Consider the following 19630-nt stretch of genomic DNA (forward strand, 5'->3'; position numbering starts at 1 on the left):
CGTACAGCAGAGTGGAGTCCCAAGTTCGATGCTCGACGTCAATGTACATTGATAGCATGTCGGCTAGTGTACGGTTGAGTCGCTCTACCAACCCGTTTGTCTACGGGTGATACGCCGTAGCACGTCGATGGCTCGTGTGCGTCAGAGTCATCACGGACTGGGTTAAGCGGGCCGTGAAAGCAGTTCCGCGGTCAGTAACAACAACGGCGGGTGCTCCATGACGCAAGACAATGTTGTGGACGAAGAACTGCGCCACTTCAGCAGCAGTGCCTTTGGCAAGAGACGTGGTCTCAGCGTACCGTGTGAGGTAGTCAGTCGCAACGACTATCCAACGCTTTCCAGACGAAGACTTCAGAAATGGACCAAGGAGGTCCATGCCCACTTGTTGGAAAGGGGTCTTCGGTGGATCGACGGGGTGAAGAAATCCGGCTGGTTTCAATGGAGGAGTCTTCCGACGTTGGCATTCACGGCACGTTTTTACGTAGGCCCACACCGATGGGAGTAACCTGGGCCAATAATACTTTTGTCTAATCCGTGCGAGTGGCCGGCGGATGGTGCATCATGACAGGCACTCAAGATCTCAGACCGCAGCTGTGATGGTACGACAAGCAGAAACACTTCTTCGCTGTTGGCAAAGTTGCGCGTGTAGAGAACACCAGACCGTACAGTGAAGGTGTGAAGCCCTCGAAGAAAAACACGCGGAATGGGAGCGTCACTGCCTTCGAGGTAATCGATGAGCGGCGCCAACTCCGAGTCCGCCCTCTGAAGCTGCGCCATTTGGGTGGTACTAACAGAGCCCAGGAAAGGAAAATCATCGGTGGTTTCTTCGGTATTGATCGGGACATGCGCGCGCGACAGACAATCCGCATCCTGATGCTTACGGCCAGACTTGTAAACTACTGTTAAGTCGTATTCTTGCAAGTGTAAGCTCCATCTAGCCAAGCGTCCTTAGGGGTCTTTGAGGCTCGCCAGCCAGCATAAGGAGTGGTGGTCGCTTACCGCACGGAAGGGTCGTCCGTAGAGGTACGGTCGGAATTTGCAGATGGCCCATATCACTGCAAGACAATCTTTCTCCGTCGTAGAATAATTGGTCTCGTTGCGCGTAAGTGTTCGAATAGCATAACTGATGAGCCGTTCTGCACCGTCTTGCCACTGCATCAGCCCTGCACCAAGGCCAACACTGCTGGCGTCAGTGTGGATGTCCGTGGCAGCATGCTCGTCGAAATGGCCGAGTGTCGGAGTGCTTTGCAGACGGTTGCGCAGCTCGATAAATGCAGCCTCTTCGTCGGTCCCCCAAAGGAAGAGCGTGTCATCACGGGTCAGTGCGTTCAGCGGTTCCGCGATTTTCGAGAAATCTTGAATAAAGCGCCTATAATAGGAGCACAGGCCCAAAAACCGGCTAACGGTCTTCTTGGCAGTTGGGCGTGGAAGACCTGAGACGGCAGCGGTCTTGGCAGGGTCCGGGGGAACACCTTGTGCGCTGAAAACGTGACCAAGAAAGCGAAGTTCCTCAAAGCCAAAATGGCATTTCTCGGCTTTGATGGTGAGTTGCGCGGATTTGAGCGCATGTAGCACAATGCGCAACCGCTCCAAGTGTTGGTCAAAAGTGGTTGAAAATATATTTATTTTATTTATTTCAAATACCCGCATGGCCCTGCGGGCATTATAGAGGGGAGTGGAACAAGCACAGATAACAAAAAATGAATACAATCACGGGTTACAGGACCACATATTGATCACTGCACTGAGTTATTACAAATTTCAACAATTCATGGAAGCCTAGACGAAGAAGAAAAAAACGAGAAAAGAGAACAAAACACAACAAAAACAAAACCACAAATCAAGAACACAGAGTTCATGTCGCACTACTATCCTAAGGGCACACATGTCATGAGCAAGAAAAGCAGGCACTCAACTTTTTTTTAAAATGCTCGAGATCGTCTGTGAGTGCCACATCTGCTGGCAAGTGATTCCACTCGGATGATAAAGTTGGAATTTAAGAATTTTGGCGAGCAGTAGTGTGACAAGGTGGAAAGCCCACTTTGCGTGGATGGTCAATGCGCGATGAAACATACGTGGGTGGAATGAGCAAAGCGTTTTTCAAAACATTGAATTTGTAGATCTTAAAATAAAGACAAAGTCGTGAAATTTTTCGGCGCAGTGAAAGTAATGGTAGTGACCATGTGCTTTTCATTTCTGTGACACTTGATGTACGGCCATAGTCGTGAAGGATAAAACGAGCGGCACGGTTCTGAACAGCTTCCAAAACAGATATAAGTGACTTAGCATGAGGATTCCATATTGACGCGGCGTATTCAAGCTTCGAAGAACCAGTGTTTTATACAGAAGGAGTTTGACTGAAGTGGTTGCATTAGAAAAGTTTCTTTTTATGTAACCAAGCATGCGGTTAGCGTTTCCGGTAATGTAGGTGATATGCTGGTTCCAGGATAAGTTTGATGTGAGATGTACACCGAGGTATTTATACGAGGTAACCAGGGCTAACGAAGCACTGTTGATGCTGTAAGAGGCTGGTGGCGAGACGCCTTGACGTGAAAAGCGCATGGCTTTGCATTTTGGTGTGTTTAAAACCATTTTCCATTTAATGCACCAGTCAGTAATACAGTTAAGATCAGCTTGCAATAAGTTGACATCATTAGTGTTTTTAATTTCACCGTACAGTATGCAATCATCTGCAAAAAGTTTGATCCAGGATTTTATATTGTTAGGCAGATCATTAATGTACACAAGGAATAACAAGGGTCCGAGTACCGATCCTTGTGGTACCCCAGACGTAACCGGCATAGAAGAGGATTGAAGACCGTTAACGTAGACAAACTGCGAGCGATTAGTTAAAAAACAACGAATCCATGCTAGCACATTTGGGTCGATATGAAGATGAGTAAGCTTATACAACAGAAGACTATGGGACACTTTATCGAAAGCCCTGCAAAAATCTAAAAAATTGACGTCGACCTCTGAAGCTTCATCAAGAATCGTATGAATTTCGTTGCTGAAGGATAAACTGTGTTTCACAGGAAAACTGCTTCCTGAAACAATGTTGTGTAGGTGTGAAAAACGAAAATGATTCAAGAAAACTACCTAACTGAGAAAAAATTATATGCTCCATGATTTTACAGGAAATGGAGGTTAATGATATTGGACGATAATTAAGGGGTGAATGTCTGTCGCCAGATTTATGGAGTTGAATCACATTAGCCAGTTTCCATTCGTGTGGTATATCTCCTGTTTGAAGCGATTGTTCACATATCTTCAGCAAAAAATTGCGGAGTACACTTTAGTATTCTTCAGTACTTTGGTGTTAATGTTATCAGGGCCGCAAGAAGAGGAGATTTTCAAATTGTTAATTATGTTAATAATTCCGTCATAACTAAACCTGACAGGGTCCATTGGAAAGCTTATGTTCCATGCATAGTCTCTAATATCAGTAATGTCAGTTGCGGTGCTTGAAAACGCTGCACTAAAGGTCTCATTAAAGATTCCAGCGACGTCAGTGCTTGGAATAGTGTGCGATAGAGAGTCAACGAGAGATACAAGTGACTGGTCTCGTTGATTGACACTACTCCAAAATTTTTTTGGGTTGCTCGTCAGAAGCGTCGGCAACGTCACATGAAAGTAGTAGTAATTCGATTCCTTCAAAGACTTCTTATAAATGTTAACAGTTTTTTGGAGTGATGACCAGTGCTCACGCTTTCCAGAATACTTCGCTTTGCGGAAAAGCCTCCTTTTTTTGTTTGCCAGACGTTGTAATGAGCGGTTGTACCATGGACACTGCCGGTTGGTTAAAAGCTTTTTTCGAGGAATATACAAGTCGACCAGCTCGCAAAGCTTGTTTCTGAAAAGCTGCCAATTTGTATTTACAGATCTATCATTGAAGTTTGCCAGAAATTCGTCAAGGAAGTCTTCAAGTGCTTTATTGATCGCAGTGTAATTTCCCTTACCATAATCATATATTAGTTTTATATTGTTATACGACGTTCGAGCAGGGAAGTTCAACATGACATGTAATAAAGAATGATCGCTTATACCTGATAAGTAGGTAATATTAGATACAGCATCAGGGGCTGTTGTTAGCAACAAGTCTAATACATTGGATGTTGAAGATGTGACCCTAGTAGGCTGCGTTATTACCTGAGTTAAGCAAAAGTCTGAACAAACATTTAAAAATTTAGGCAATTCTGACGTGGAGTTGGTAGTGGAATCCGGAAAGCTAGACCAGGTATTATTAGGTAAATTAAAATCACCAAATGAAAAAACAAGAAAATTCGGAAATTTGGCACACACAGCGCTTAGCGTGTCATGAAGTTCACTGGAAAAACCAATCCCAGTGGAAGGCAAACGGTAGCATGCACAAAATACAAGTTTTTGATATTCAGTCGTGATCAGAACAGATAAAAACTCCAGTGTCGTAGGAATATCAATGTGAAGGCTATCAAGATGATCCGAGACGGCGAGCAGAACACGGCCACCCCGTGCGACTGCGCGATCACGGCGAAATATGGAGTACCGCTTTTCGGTATCGAGGATTTCCGTGCTTTTAATACAATCATTCAGCCATGTTTCCGTTAAGACAATAATGTCGGCCGATGTGGTATCGGCGGCACAGGAAAGGTCATCACGATTTCGCACAACACTGCGTATATTGGTGAAAAGCACTGAAATTCCAGAGATCGGCTGCGCACGCGGACGAAAGCGCCCAGCCAGCTATCTGGAATCATCAGAACCGCCCGCGCCACTAGAATCAGCACGTGAAGTAGTAGCATACACGCTAGTTTGTTCACAAACTCTCACTTTCAGCAAAATAGGTGTAGCATTTATTGTTTAAGAATAACCGAGCGTGCCTCAGTTTAAAGCGCGTGTTAGGCGCAGTTTCCTTCGCAAATTCTTCCAGTTTTTTCTAGCATGCCTTGTAGATGGACTAAAACCTTCAGACATAGAAACATCTGAATCTTTCAGTTTAGACTGAGCGTTTAAAAGCATTTGCTTTGTTGTGTAGTTGGAACATTTTACCATTATTGGTCGCGCTTTCGTAGGCTCTGCAATGCCGATTCGGTGGGCCCGGGCGATATCAGTATTAGAAATGGTAATTGACATTTCTTGCTGTATTGCATTCACAATTTTTTCTTCCGATTGCAACCATGTTTCGGTGGCTCCAGCGCCTTCAGAGATACCAAAAAATAAGAGGTTATCTCTACGGGATCTATCTTCGAGGTCATTCATTCGGGCCCTTACTGAGTAATTTTCTTTGGCGAGGCATTCAGCAGTTGCTTTGAGAGCATTCAGGTCCTGACGGAAGGATTCAAAACCCGTAAGTTTGGTCTCAGCAGTGGTAAGACTGTTTGAAATATCGGTAACCTTCTCGTCTAGTTCCTCTTGATTGCATGTAATAGTTTTAATTGAGTTCAATATTTCGACCTGCCCCTTTTCAATGTTTGTTGAGCGGATTCTTAGATCCTCCAGAAGGGCGAGAATGGAACCACCGTCAGAGTCGGGCGCCGGGTTCTCAGTGTTGCTACGAGTGCTATGGCCAGGGCCAGGGTTTAATTCAACGTCTCCGGACAGGAGCAATTTGAGCACATAATAACACTGGCATACATTTTCCAACAGCACCTGTGGGCAAGGGAGCATAACGAGGCAGACATCATTTGAACGCTTGGATGAAACTGGACTAACCTGAAGGATGAAAAAACGAAAGACATTGGTGAACCACATCGTATCGCTGCTCCCATGCCCACTGAAGGGGTGGCGACGGTGCATCACATTTATATTTTCTGCGATGGTTGACGTCGATGCCGATCCGTTGTAAAAATCTTGCGAAGCGGTGATCAGCTGCGTCATGAAAGCATTCCATGGGCCGCTAGAGCATTTGTCGCTTGACGCCGGCGCACTCCAGTCAAAAAGAGCTGATGGCATTCCATCGTGGCACAGAGCTGGATCTGAAGCGACGCTGCCAGTGCAGAGGACAGGAAACTTAAGGATGAAAAAACGAAAGACATTGGTGAACCACATCGTGTCGCTGCTCCCATGCCCACTCAACACGACCTCGTCCAGGTACACCAAGCAGCACTGCCATTTCAAGCCGGAGAGAACAGTGTCCATCATGCGTTGGAACGTGGCCGGTGCTGAGCACAGACCAAATGGAAGCACTTTAAACTCATAGAGGCCGTCAGGCGTCACGAAAGCCGTCTTCTCCCGGTCTCGCTAGTCCACTTCGATTTGCCAGTACCCGCTTTTATGATCTAATGACGAAAACTATCGGGCATTCCGCAATCGGTCGAGCGCGTCATCTATCCTGGGCAGCAGGTAAACGTCCTTTTTGGTCACGTTGTTAAGTTTCCTGTAGTCCACGCAGAAACGCATAGTATTGTCCTTTTTTTTTGACAAGAACCACAGGCGATGCCCACGGACTGGTGGACGGCTGAATGACATCGTCTGCAAGCATCTCGGCAACCTGATTCTGAATGGCTTCTCTCTCCTCCGGGGAAACACGATATGGGCGCTGGCAGACGGGTCGTGTAGTCTCGTCAGTGATGATACGATGCTTGGCCAGTGGATTTCGGCCGACCTTCGAGCACGTATTGAAACAGTCCGCAAATTCTGCCAAGAGGTCCGACAGAAGATCCCTCTGAACCGACGGCAGGGCGGGATTTATTCTGACTGACTGAAGAACGTGATGTGGGCCAGCATGCTCCGGAGTGGGTCCTCCCACGCTGCACAAACCTGCAACCTCAGCAACGTCGTGTAGGAAGGCAATAGTCATGCCTTTCGCCAGGTGCTGATATTCGTTGGCAAAATTAGTCAGGGGGACGTGGGTGCGGCCGTCACGTAGTTGGACGAGACCTCTTGCAACGGCAAGTCCCCGCTTAAGCAGCAGTGGGCTATGGCTGTCCGCTAGGCCCTCGTAGTCGTGGAAGAGGTCATTTCGCACGAGCACCAGAACACTGCACCGCGGAGACACCGTAACGTCGTTCTCGACAATGCGCAGGGCGTTGCTGCAGCGATCGCGCGAGTCAATGCGCGCCACTGCATCTTTGGTCGAGAACTTGACAGGTACCTCCTGAAAGTCAATCACAGCGCCGTTCGCCTGCAGGAAGTCGATCCCCACAATCAAGTCTCTGGAACACTCGCGGAGTACGACAAATTCACCAACGTACGTGAAACCACTAATCCCAACTCAAGCAGTGCACTTGTCCACAGGGGAAATTCGGTGGCCACCAGCGGTACGAATGGGGGTCCCTGTCCACGGTGTCAGAATTTCTTAAGTTCTCCAGCAAAGACAGGCTCATAACAGAATAATCAGCACCGGTATCGAGCAGCGCGGTAATCTCAGTGCCATCAACTGTCACACGCAAATCGCATGCAGCGTATCGGATACTGCCGCTGCCTCTCTCTGTCCAGGTATCATCGGCTCGAGGGTTTCGCGATGGAGGATCTTGACGCGTCCCGACGTCAGCGGCCTTGCCTCCAGAGGTCGCTGGTCTTAGTTTTCCCCACGCGGACTCGGCGAGCGACGGCCAGCAGAGCTACTCTGGCGGCTAGGGCTGGAAGAGCGATAACGGAGAGGCGAAGGGGAACGGGATTCACGCCTTCCAGAGTAGGCAGGGTTCTGGCGTGCCCATAGATGCTGCGTAATCTCCGAAGAGATGAGGCTTGGGCATGTTGGTATGACATACTTAAGGGATATAAATAGCGCACAAGAGAAGACGGGACAAGCGAGTCTTGTCTGTGTCTCCTCGCTTGTCCCGTCTTCTCTTGTGTGCTATTTATTTCCCTTAAGTGCGCAATCTCATGCGGTCGTTCGCCGTTCTGAGGGCAGGGTGCGTCGGGATGGAAGCCGCGAGGGCCCACTTGGCGGTACGGACATGCTCGGTAGAGGTGACCGGGCTCCCCACAGTGGTAGCACAGAGGCCTGCGGTCCGGTGTACGCCACAAATCCGACTTGCGAGGGCGTGGCCCAGCTGTAGCAGATGCGGTTGCAGAATATGGGGCGATGTTACTTACGGGGGTCGTCGGGGCCATACCGTAGCCAGGCACGCTTGCGTGGCATGCGCCGATGTTGCTCACGCCAAGCGTTGGGGCAATGGGACCGTAGCCTGTCGTGCGACGTACAACAGATGCGTACGTGGGTCTGTCATCGAACCGGGACGGCGCTTCGGGGACAGGAGGTGCCTGCGCAGCCTGTCGCATCTCGTCCCTGACGACTTCAGTCAGTGCTGCCAGCGGCGCAGGTGCAACCTGGGGCATATGGAGCCGTTGGAGTTCCTCCCGGACAACTGAGCGAATTAGTTCGCGCAAGGTGTCTGCACTGCCACCGAGACACGACGAAAAGCCTTCGGGCACCATGCCGTTGATGTCCCGGTTGTACTGGCGGGCCCGTTGTTGCAGCGTCGTCTCCATCGTGGTCGCCTCGGTTAGAAATTCCGCTACCGTGCGGGGTGGGCTGCGCACGAGGCCCGCGAACAGCTCCTGCTTAACCCCACGCATGAGATGGCGCAGCTTCTTCTCCTCTGTCATGTTGGGGTCGGCGCGGTTGAAAAGACGGGCCATGTCTTAGGTGTACATGCGCACGCTTTCGTTCGTGCACTGATTTCGGGAGTGCAGCGCAGCTTCAGCCTTCTCTCGGCGGTCAGCGTTGGGGAACGTAGCCAGGAGACTCCGGCAAAACGTCTCCCAGGTGGGAAGGGTAGCTTCGTGGTCTTCAAACCACGTCCGAGCAGACTCTTCCAGGGCAAAGTAGACGTTATTGAGCTTGCGCCCGTCGCACCAGCCGTTGTAGCGTGCGACCCGCTCGAACGTCTGCAGCCAGTCCTCAGCGTCTTCGAACACGTCACCGTGAAAAGATGGCGGTGTTCGGGGTGGATGGCAAAGGATCGGCGCCAGGGGCCTGGTGTCAGCGGCCATGGCAGTTGGACTCGACGGTAGAGGCTGCGTCGTCCTTGTTGGCGGGGGAAGGGGCCCAAATTCAGGCGACTCTCCGCGGAGACGGCGGCTGGATCGCTGGTGAATCGGTGTGAGGTCCGTAGTGACGCTGTACGGAGTGTGCAAGTCGGGAAGCGTACCCAGCACTGCTCCACCAAACTGTAGCGTGCAACGCCAAAGAAGAACACCAGCGCAGAGACGACCTACGGCGGTCCCTCAGTGGTTCGAGCGCGCGCGCGAGAGCCAACTAGCTTCTTCCTCCTCTAGTGCATGCACTACTGCTGTCTCTTCGAATGCATGTATCAATATAAACACGAAGGTTGTCAAATGGATATATAATTTTCTATCAAACCGCACCCAGTCAGTTTTCGTCAATGACCATTCATCTCCACTTTCCTCCGTAAAATCTGGAGTGGCACAGAGTTCTGTAGTCGGACCAATATTGTTTTTAGTTTACGTAAATGACATCAGTAATAACCTGCGCTCTGCAGTCCGTCTATTTGCAGATGATTGCGTGGTATATAAACAAATCAAAGTAAGGCATGATGTTGGGCTAGTCGGTTCATGGTTATAGCGAAACAAAACTGCGCGAAGACGACGGGACAAAAGAAAGGCACGAATACACACACACAAAGCGCAGACTTCCAACTGACTTTATTTTGTAAAAGCAGGGTGCTTATAAAGGCAATCACAGCAAACTAGGATACAAGCAGAAGCAACGTGCGAACGGCAATGACAGTGTCAACAAGACCACGTGTGATTACGACCCACGAAAAGTTCTGATGTGTCCATCCAAGAAATTGATCTCTTGACTTGAAAGAGATAAAGAGAGGGTGCTAACACACTTATCACCCCTTTTAGAATTGAAGTATGCCTCGATAACTTCTCTTTCGGTTTTTGTTTTGGCCTTAGAAAGGAAGTTTGTTTTTTCCAGGTAAGTGTGCCCTCTACTGGCTGGAACAAGACAGGAACCCACCACTTGCAAGAAGACCACTGGAACAAGTTCACAAAATGTGTTTCCGAAGTTGTTTACGAAATACGTCTGTCATGCGGTCGTTCCTGCATAGGCTGGACTGGCCGTTGTTTTAATGAGCGCGCTTTAGAACACAGGCGATCCCTTAGCAGCGGCACTGGCACTAATCTACCCTTGCACTGTAAGAGCTGCGACACCAAAAACTGTTCTCCTTACCTGGAAAAAACAAAGTTCCTTTCTAAGGCCAAAACAAAAAGCGAAAGAGAAGTTATCGCGGCCTATTTCATTTCTAAAAGGGGTGATAAGTGTGTTAGCGCCCCTTCTTTATCTTTTTCAAGTCAAGAGATCATTTTCTTAGATGGACACATCCGAACTTTTCATGGGTCGTAATCACACGTGGTCTTGTTGACACTGTCATTGCCGTTCGCACGTTGCTTCTGCTTGTCTTCTAGCTTGCTGTGATTGCCTTTATAAGCACCCTGCTTTTACAAAATAAAGTCAGTTGGAAGTCTGCGCTTTGTGTGTGTGTATTCGTGCATTTCTTTTGTCCCGTCGTCTTCGCGCAGTTTTGTTTCGCTCTTAAAAAATCAATAATCCTACGGATGCTTATTGTTTACAAACGGACCTCATAAATCTTGGTAATTGGTGCAGAGACTGGCAAATGGAGATTAATGAGTCAAAAACGAAAGCCATTACGTTCACCACAATGAAGCCGGAGCGCTATACTTATAGTATAAACGATGCCCAGCTGGAATCAGTGTCTAGCATAAAGTATTTAGGCGTGCATTTATCATCCAACCTATCATGGAACCTCCATATAGATATGACGCTCAGCAAGGGAACCAAAGCGCTTGGCTTCATTAGGCGCAACTTGCATCTGGTCAGCTCGTCCACAAAACTTGCGGCATACACTGCATTAATCCGCTCAAAACTCGAATACGCGTCGCTTATTTGGAATACACATCAGACCTATCTAATAAATAAAGTTGAATCTCTTCAAAACAAAGCTGCCCGGTTCATCGTAAAGAACTACTCACACACAGCAAGTGTATCTAAAATAAAAATCTCTCTTATCTCCGCTCGAGAAACGCAGGCTGCTTCAACTCATGTCCTTCTTTCACAAACTTTACCGTAGTCGTTCACCCTTTTCTGCGCTACACGTAGTACCAACTAATCAAGTATTTCCGCGACTTGATCACGAAAACTAAGCACAGCCCATTTTCGCCCGCACAAATATGTTTTTTCAGTCCCCGCTTCTTGTTGCCGTTCGCAAATGGAATCAGCTCCCGGAAAACGTGGCGTCCATCACTGACCACGTCACATTTGTCGACAATCTGAATTGCTTCCTGGGGCTGTGAATGTTGTATAAGCCACATAGATATACCTGCAATGACGTATTTGCTTCATGTTCGAATTTTGTGTGACTTGCCTGTTTGTGTATTGCCTCCGCGTTCTAAACTTTTATTGTACCCCCCCCCCCCCCCCCATGTAACGCCCACATGGGCCTTTAGGGCAACTGAATATATTGTTACGAGCTTAGCACGCACGGGGGGTTATTCACAGAGGGGATCGGTCGGAGCAGGATGGAAGCAGGAAGCCTACCAGCGTCCTTCAGCTCTTTCTCTTCCTTTCTCTCTGCTGGTCCTTCATCTTCTGCTTCTTCCGTCGAGGTTCTATGGAAGCACGTTACAATATAAATAAATATTATAAGCCTCTCACCGCAGGGCGTTTCGCAGCAGACATCAGTGACCATATCTACCTGTTTTTCTGCTCGTTGAGACTAAACCCTTCCGAACACAAACCTTAATGCACGTCGGCAGTGTATTTCCCAGAAAAACCTTGAAACATTTACAAGCCGCATAGAGCTAGTAGACCGGGAACCTGTTTTCTTAAGCACCGACTCGGATGCTACCTATAGAGCTTTCTTGCGACTCTTTTTACTAATCTATCACGAATGTTTTCCTAAAGTTGAAGTAAAATTGCCGAAAAACGCTCGCAAACCATGGAAGTTCCCAAGGCTTATACGACTTGTAAAAAAGAAGCAGAGGATGTTCGCTGAATTCATTTTGACTAGGGATAGTTCACTATTGCCCCATTTTAAAGCATTTCAGAACTCTTTGAACAAAGAACTCAACACAGCTAGGACGGCTTAACACAATAACCTTTTTGATAAGGAACTCTTCAATCGCCCTAAAGAAAAGTGGAGGTGCCTTAATCTACTTTTGAATAGAATTTCATATAGAAATAACATGACAAGTTTAGCAGTTGATGGCATTAACCTATACCTAATAACCTAATACATAAAGATGGGGATCGCGCAAATATATGTAGTTACAGACCGGTGTCCCTCACCTCTGTTTCTTGTAAAACACTGGAGAATATAAAATATTCTGGTCTTATGAAGCACCTTAATGATAATGATTTCTTCACTACCGCTCAACATGGTTTCCGTTCGGGCCTATCGTGTACAACTCAGCTCACTGAGTTCATCCATGATGTCCCGGAAGGTATAGATAGGGGTGTTCAAATAGACGCAGTTTTTCTTGATTTCCGCAAGGCTTTTCACGTGGTTTCGCATTCTCTGCTCTTAACAAAGTTATCATATTTAGGTATACCTTCTAGACTTCTTGGATGGATTCAAGATTATTTGTATGAACAACGGGTACTGATAAACGGTGTCACTTCGCAGTCTGTTCAGGTTTTATCGGGTGTGCCGCAAGGCTCGGTACTTGGGCCTTTGTTGTTTCTTGTTTTTGCAAATGATTTTCCGAGTGATCTGTGCTACCGTGTTAGGCTGTACGCTCATGACTGTGTTGTTTACCGTTCTGTCACGTGCGCAAATGATACCATTCTGTTGCAGTGTGACCTTGACAAGGTATGTGCGTGGTGTGACAAATGGAAGATGACTCTATACACCAGTAAATGTTACCTCATGCAGTTCACAAACAAAAAAAAGATATGGGGCAACTATAATCTAAATCAATCTGTTGTACAGACAAAGGACCGAGTAAAGTATCTCGGTATCACATTTACAGCGAAGTTGGATTGGACCGCACACGTCAACGCAATAACTGCCAAAGCTTCCCACGTTCACAACCTTTTTAAAAGAAACTTTAAACATACAACTCCACGCCTAAAAGAAACATTGTACGTTACGAATGTCAGGCCAGTTCTCGAATATGGATGCGTATGTTGGGACCCGTTCACAAATATTTTAAAAGACAAGCTAGAACGAGTTCAGAAGCGGGCAGCAAGGTTCGTAACTGGGAATTATAATTTTAAGGTTAGAAGTTCAGAACTTCGGGAAGCTCTTGGTTTGAAGTTATTATCCCACCGAAGTTTTTAGAATAAATTTTTTGTACGACATTTACAATAATAAAACAGGAATTACTAAAAGCCTCTATTTAAGGTAACCTCACTACGTTTCGAGTAGAAGGGACAATACCATGAAAATTAGAGGGTACAACTGCCGGATTAATACATTTAAATATTCATTTTTTCCAACACAATAAGTGAATGGAACCTGCTGCCTAATGAAGTGTTTGAGAGCGAGAATTTTCAGGCCGCAGTTGACCATGCAATAATCTGATTATGCTGTTGTCAGTGTTGGTTCTGCGTGTCGGGTGCAATCAGAATGCTTTTATCTTTTTGGAAGTTCTTAACATTTTTCTGTAACTTTTCTTTCTGTTTTGTTCCCTTGTGCTGTATTGAATTTTACTGTTTTTTTTGTGAATTTTACCGCCCCTACAATAATGCCTCTCAAGGCGCTGTAGGTACCTTGAATAAATAAATAAATAAACTGTGTCTCGTTTGGCCGGTGCTTTTAATAATTTTCTTTTAGAACCGTTGGCAGTCGGTATCTCAGCCCTGACTTATAAAAATTTCTGGGTGATAGAATTTCACAATCCCTCTTTTTTGAACCTACAGATGAAAATGAAGTGTACTTTATTCTAAAAAACTTGTGAGACACGACAAGCTTAGACTTGCGATCTCCAGAGTCGCCCAATAAAGTATGTCCCGCCTTCAATAGATCCTTGCTTAATGCATATATATAACACGGCGCTGACTACAGCCCACTTTCCTGCTGATACGAAACTTGCTCGGGTGGCAGTAATCTTCAAAAAGGGAGATAGAAATAATTTAAGTAATTACAGGCCGATATATGTCTTACCTTTCTTCTCCAAGGGGCTAGAACGCGTAATTCATCATCGAACTCATAATTTCCTTCTAAAGCACACTATTATAAATGACTTACAATACGGGTTCACCAAGAACAAATCAACAGATCATGCATTACTTGATCAAAAAGAATTTATATTAGGTAATATTGAATCCCAGAAGCTCACTCTTGGAATCTTCGTAAATTTCTGCAAGGTATTTGATACTCTTGATCATAATACACTCTTTGCCAAACTTGAACATTGCGATATACGTGGCCATGCCCTCAAGCTTTTCAAGTCACGTATGTCCTCGCGTTCACAATATGTTGTCATCAATAATTGCCGCTCCGATGTCCTACAAATTTCAAATGGAGTGCCACATCTCTTGGGTCCTATACTTTTTAACTTATATATAAAGGACATCAATAATATAAACAATGAGATATAATTTACTATTTATGCTGATCACACCAGTTTGTTTTGCTCTTCCACTGATATTATTCAGTTAACCCATTCATCGAACACAGTATTGACTGCTCTGAGGAAATGGTCATGCTCTAACTCCTTGACAGTGAACAAGGAAAAAACAAAGGCGATAATATTTCATGGCAAGGGCAAGTTGGTAGGGAATGCACCACCTATCTTTTTCAGTGGCACACAAATTGAATATGTACAATCGTTCACCTCACTTGGCGTAGACTTTACCCCTTCAATGTCATGGGATGCTCACATAAATAAGGTCTGCATCAAGCTATCTAAATTCATAGGTATCGTCTCTTGCAATAAGTATATCTTGCCTACAAAAACGAAACTTGACCTGTGCTATGCATTCTTTTTTTCATACGTAAGGTACTGTTATTTGGTATGGGGGAAATACCACAGTGTCCAGTTTGCAAAAGTTTTTTCTTCAACAGAAGAAAATGCTACGAGTCATTACAAATTCCTGCTATTACGCCCCAACTTGTCCCATACGAATAAAATACAAAATAATTTCAGTTCCTAGGTTGTTTGAGTACAGATTTGCCTGTTTTTACAAAAAGCAAACGGCAAGAAATGACTCCTTTTTATCCCGTATTGTGCAGCTGGTGCCACACAACACGCCAAATACCACTAGAAACACTGAAATATTTTCGGTACCCAGATGTAGAGCAAACTATGGTTTTGCTATACCAAAATATATACAACCAAGATGTTTCAACTCTTCTCTTTATAACAATATAAAGAAAATGTCCTTTCGTGCACTTCGTGAAACTTTTATTGATTAGGTTGTACTGAAATACATATGTGGACCGTTATTTTTTCTTCCTTTGTGATTGTTTAATATATTGGGGCGTGCTCATGGGAGCGCGCCGACGAGGAAGACGAAGTGTGCGTGTGTCGGTCGACAAAGACGAAGTGTGTGTGTGGCTCGGTCTGCGAGTCAGCCATTTGTGAGTTCTCTGCTGTGCGCTGAACTGTGCTGAAACTGTGAGCTGTGCCCGTCCTGTCTTCGTTACATTTTTGGTGGAGGCCTGCTGGGTACTTTCCAACATCTACGTGCCCCGAAGGCTGTCTATGAACAACGATTTATCTCCGATTCATCACAATGCGAGCCGCCGACACAAAGGTCATTCATCACAGTTCGGCCCGTTATCCCCTAAGACCAGGGCTCCAGCCGCTATGCAGAGGACTGGCGCGACAGCTATGGCTAACACCGGAAACAGCTGCTCATTTGCCGCGAACGCCGCCGACCTTCAATGGGGAAGTGTTTGAGGACGCGGAGGACTGGCTTGACCAGTTCGAGCGCGTTGCCAGGTACAACTTCTGGGATTCGGAGCGGAAGCTCCAAAATGTTTACTTCGCTCTTGACAACTCGGCGCGGACGTGGTACGAGAACCACGAGGCAACGTTTCCTTCTTGGGAACGGTTCCGCAGCCGGTTGCTGGCGACCTACGTCAACATCGACCGTCGGGAGCGCGCTGAGTCGGCGCTGCAGACAAGGAACCAGCGACCCAGTGAGAGCGTCGCAATGTATTATGAGGACACGACACGGCTGTTCAGAAGGGGGGGAACATGGCCGAAGACAAGAAAGTGCGCCACCTGATGCGCACAGTTCATCTTTGATCCTCAAAGATGAACTGTTCGCTGGGCTTGTGCGCAACCCACCTAACACCACTTTGGAATTTCTATCGGAGGCCACTACCGACGAAAAGACACCGCAACAACGTGCCCGCTATTACAATCGTGACGTGAACGCTCTGTCTTTGCGCCAGCCTCCAGCGACTCCGCTGAAACCCTGCGGGAGCTGGTTCGATCTATCGTCAAAGAGTTGCACAAAATGCACCGCTCTGCCCAGTCGCAGCCGCAGTGTCTGTCATTAGCACAAATTATCCGAGAGGAAGCGCAGCAGGCGGTCCCTGAACCTGTTGCCCCTGCTGCCCTTACATCGACGCCCCCACGCCAAACGCACTATCGGTCGGAAAATAAAATGGACCACCGCTCAGGGTAGCGGAGCGGCTGCGGGGCCGCACATGGGCGCTGTTATCTCGCGCCGCTCGCTGGCAGCCAGAGTGCCCCGAGTGTCGACAAACTTCACCCTCACCCTCGCGGGGGGGGCTTGTCGCGCTTAATGAATATCTACTGTTGCGTTCGGCTGCTCTGCTGTTGACGGTCCCGACGAAGGGGAGCGCGCATCGCCTGTTCATCGAACACATCGGGCTGTGGCAGATCAGTTGGACAGTCGCAGTGCGTCAAACCGCGGCTGTGTGAAGAAGCGAGTCGGATTTTTGTTTCTGGTTGTCCTTTTATATTGCTTTCATGTTAGGTGTTACTACTAATCCCCTGCATCCACCGTAGCCGGATTTGAGGCAACGCGGTTTAAGACGCCGCATCGGCAGCCACCGTAACGGGCGCTTTTTCACGACAGTGAGATAACAGAGACGGCGAACTTCTATGCGGGCGCTGCTTCTCTTTCGAAGCTGTCGTATTGGCACTGTCTTCGCAATAAGCTTGATATTCTGTAAAGCAAAACAGCAGGTTCAGTGGTCCCTCAGTGACCAATGACCAGACAGAATGCTATCAGGATAGCAGCGCGCACTGTAAAGGCTCTGGCATATAACGTCGATAAAAGTAAAACACGAACATTCAATCCAGGTTCACCATCGGATAACGGGAAACCGCAGAACGTATAAAACCGAGAATGGTTGCATCGGATTCGGTAATTCGCAAGATTGCCACCAAGGATTCGATACGAGGAAAGAAGGCGGATCGTGCGACTGGGCATAGAAGGCGTCCCTCAGCGTGAAATCTGTCGCCGTACCGGAAGGACAAGAACAGCGGTGAGCCGTATTCTTAGAGCATACAGGGACGAACATGGCAGAATTACCGATGCTGAGCGCAGTGGTCGGCCAAGGATTACTACGCTTGAAGAAGATGAGTTAATTGTTGCTGCAGTAGTTGTAGACCCCTTCTTGAACGCCAGGGAGGTTCGTGACGAACTAGGGATGAGCTGCTCCTGCGACACCATTAGATCCAGGTGGCGAGCGCTTGTGTTTGCGTCCTTCTCGTCTCGTCCTTGTCACTGCTGCGCTGCAATTTTCCAGTATGGAGAACCAACTAGCCAGTCACTATGTTTTAAGCGAGAAGCAGGTCTAATGAACTGCGTTGCAGCTCAAAAGCCGCACGTCACAAGAAACCAGAGAGAAAAGAGACTCAACTTCGCCAGAGCCTTCCAGCAGTGGTTTCCACAGGAGTGGCGGGAAGTGATTTTCTCGGATGAGTCCACATTCTTCACGCGCTGGGACCAGCAGCAGCGTGTGTGGCGCCCGCTCAACAGCAGGTATGACCTGTCATTCTTACAGCTGATGAAGTATGCTTTGCAACACATTTTAGTATTGAGAATATAGAGCAGCCTCGTTTTTTCCTTTTGTTTCATTTGACGTAGATTCAGTATCGAATACAAAGTAGGTTATTGTCTCCTGCCGAACAGAAGCTTGAGCAGAGTTTTGGATTTGTTATGTTAGCGCTACTTGATTTAAGTTTGGGAGCCGAAATTTGCGGATTTTTGTTGGAACGTATTTGCTGTCCTGTGCACAGGTATCTCCCTGACTACACCCTCAACGTGCTCAGCAGTGGCCGGTGTTCAGTCAGCGTCTGGGGCGCCATCCGTAGGGACGGCCTCGGCCCACTCGTGCGGATCGAGGGCTCTTTCACCGGGCCGAGGTACTGCGAGATCCTTATCGGTCACATGGTTCCCTACGTCCTGGACGGACCATTCCCGGATGTCTGCTACGTGTTCCAGCACGACCGCAGCCCCGTGCACAAGGCGCGTGCTGTAAGCGACCTACTTACCCACCCCGGTCACAGGAAACAACAGCCTATCATCCCCAAACCAACGGCTTGACTCAAAGCCTCAACCGCACGCTTGCCGATATCCTTGCTATGTATGTCGACGTTGCGCATCGCACGTGGGACGAAGTTCTTCCTTATGCAACCTTCGCCTACAATACGGCAGAACAGGAGACTATCCGTCTTACACTTTTCCAGCTGGTCTACGGACGGTGTGTCACTACCATCCTGGATGTTGTGCTACCCGCTGGTCACAACGACGCAGACATCGGCACCTATGCTGACGTTAACACATTCGTCTAGCAGGCTGAAGAAGCCGTCCTGCAAGTTGCCGGATTCGACATCAACAACACCTCGACGCTGGTCGCTACAACCTCCGACACCGATCCGTTCGGTACGAGCCCGGCGACCCTGTGTGGGTATGCACACCTGCGCGCCGCCGCGGCCTCTCCGAAAAGCTACTCCGACGCTACTTCGGTCCGTACGAGGTGGTTCGTCGTGTTAGTGACGTCACATACAGTTGTCCCGCGGGATAGAACCTCCTTACCACGTCGGCGCCATCCGACCGAGACTGTCCACGTGGTGCGCATGAAGCCCTACTATGACAGGCTGCAAGCCGCCGTTTTACCAGCTTAACAGCTCTCCGTGTTCTCTGCCATCCGCTCTCTATACCGAACATTACCTTTGCCCTGCGTGGTCGTTACCGGCGTCGGGCCGCCGCTTTGATGAGGGGGGGGGGGGTAATGGCGCGTGCTCATGAGAGCGCGCCGATGATGACGACGAAGTGTGCGTGTGTCGGTCGACAAAGACAAAGTGTGTGTGTGGTTCGGTCAGAGAGTCAGATATCTTGTGAGTTCTCTGCTGTGCGCTGAACATTGCTGAAACTGTGAGCTGTGCCAGTCCTGTCTTCGTTACAATATCTACCCCCCTACCTGCATTACAGTACAATCTGTTTTGTTTGAGATGTGAATTGTTATTTGTATGCGGCAAGAACTGCCACTGCTGTCGTCGACTTTTTCAGGTGACGAAGCCCGTCAAGCGGTTATTGCAAACCGCTTTTATTTCATCACCCACGCTTTCTGTAAGGCCAAAAGAGAAATAAACTTTCATTCATTCATTCATTCATTCATTCATTCATTCATTCATTCATTCATTCATTCATTCATTCATTCATTCATTCATTCATTCATTCATACTTGAATTAGAGAAAAATAGGGCCTAACCATACACACCA

General features: G+C 47.6%; 2 protein-coding genes across 8 annotated transcripts in view; both read right to left on the reverse strand.

Annotated features, from left to right (window-relative positions):
• The window catches only part of LOC149325704 (polyamine-transporting ATPase 13A3-like), a 783814-nt gene that overhangs the window by 659857 nt on the left and 104327 nt on the right, over positions 1-19630 (reverse strand). The gene's annotated exons all lie outside the window — the stretch shown is intronic.
• Positions 1542-7704, reverse strand: LOC149325714 (uncharacterized). Its single transcript, XM_089564048.1, has one exon. It carries the CDS (start codon positions 6118-6120, stop codon positions 4861-4863), a length of 1260 nt encoding a protein of 419 aa, XP_089420174.1. The 5' UTR covers positions 6121-7704; the 3' UTR covers positions 1542-4860.

Source organism: Amblyomma mixtum, chromosome 10 (genome assembly GCF_055824585.1).
Source record: "Amblyomma mixtum isolate Tamu chromosome 10, ASM5582458v1, whole genome shotgun sequence".
Lineage (NCBI taxonomy): Eukaryota > Metazoa > Arthropoda > Arachnida > Ixodida > Ixodidae > Amblyomma > Amblyomma mixtum.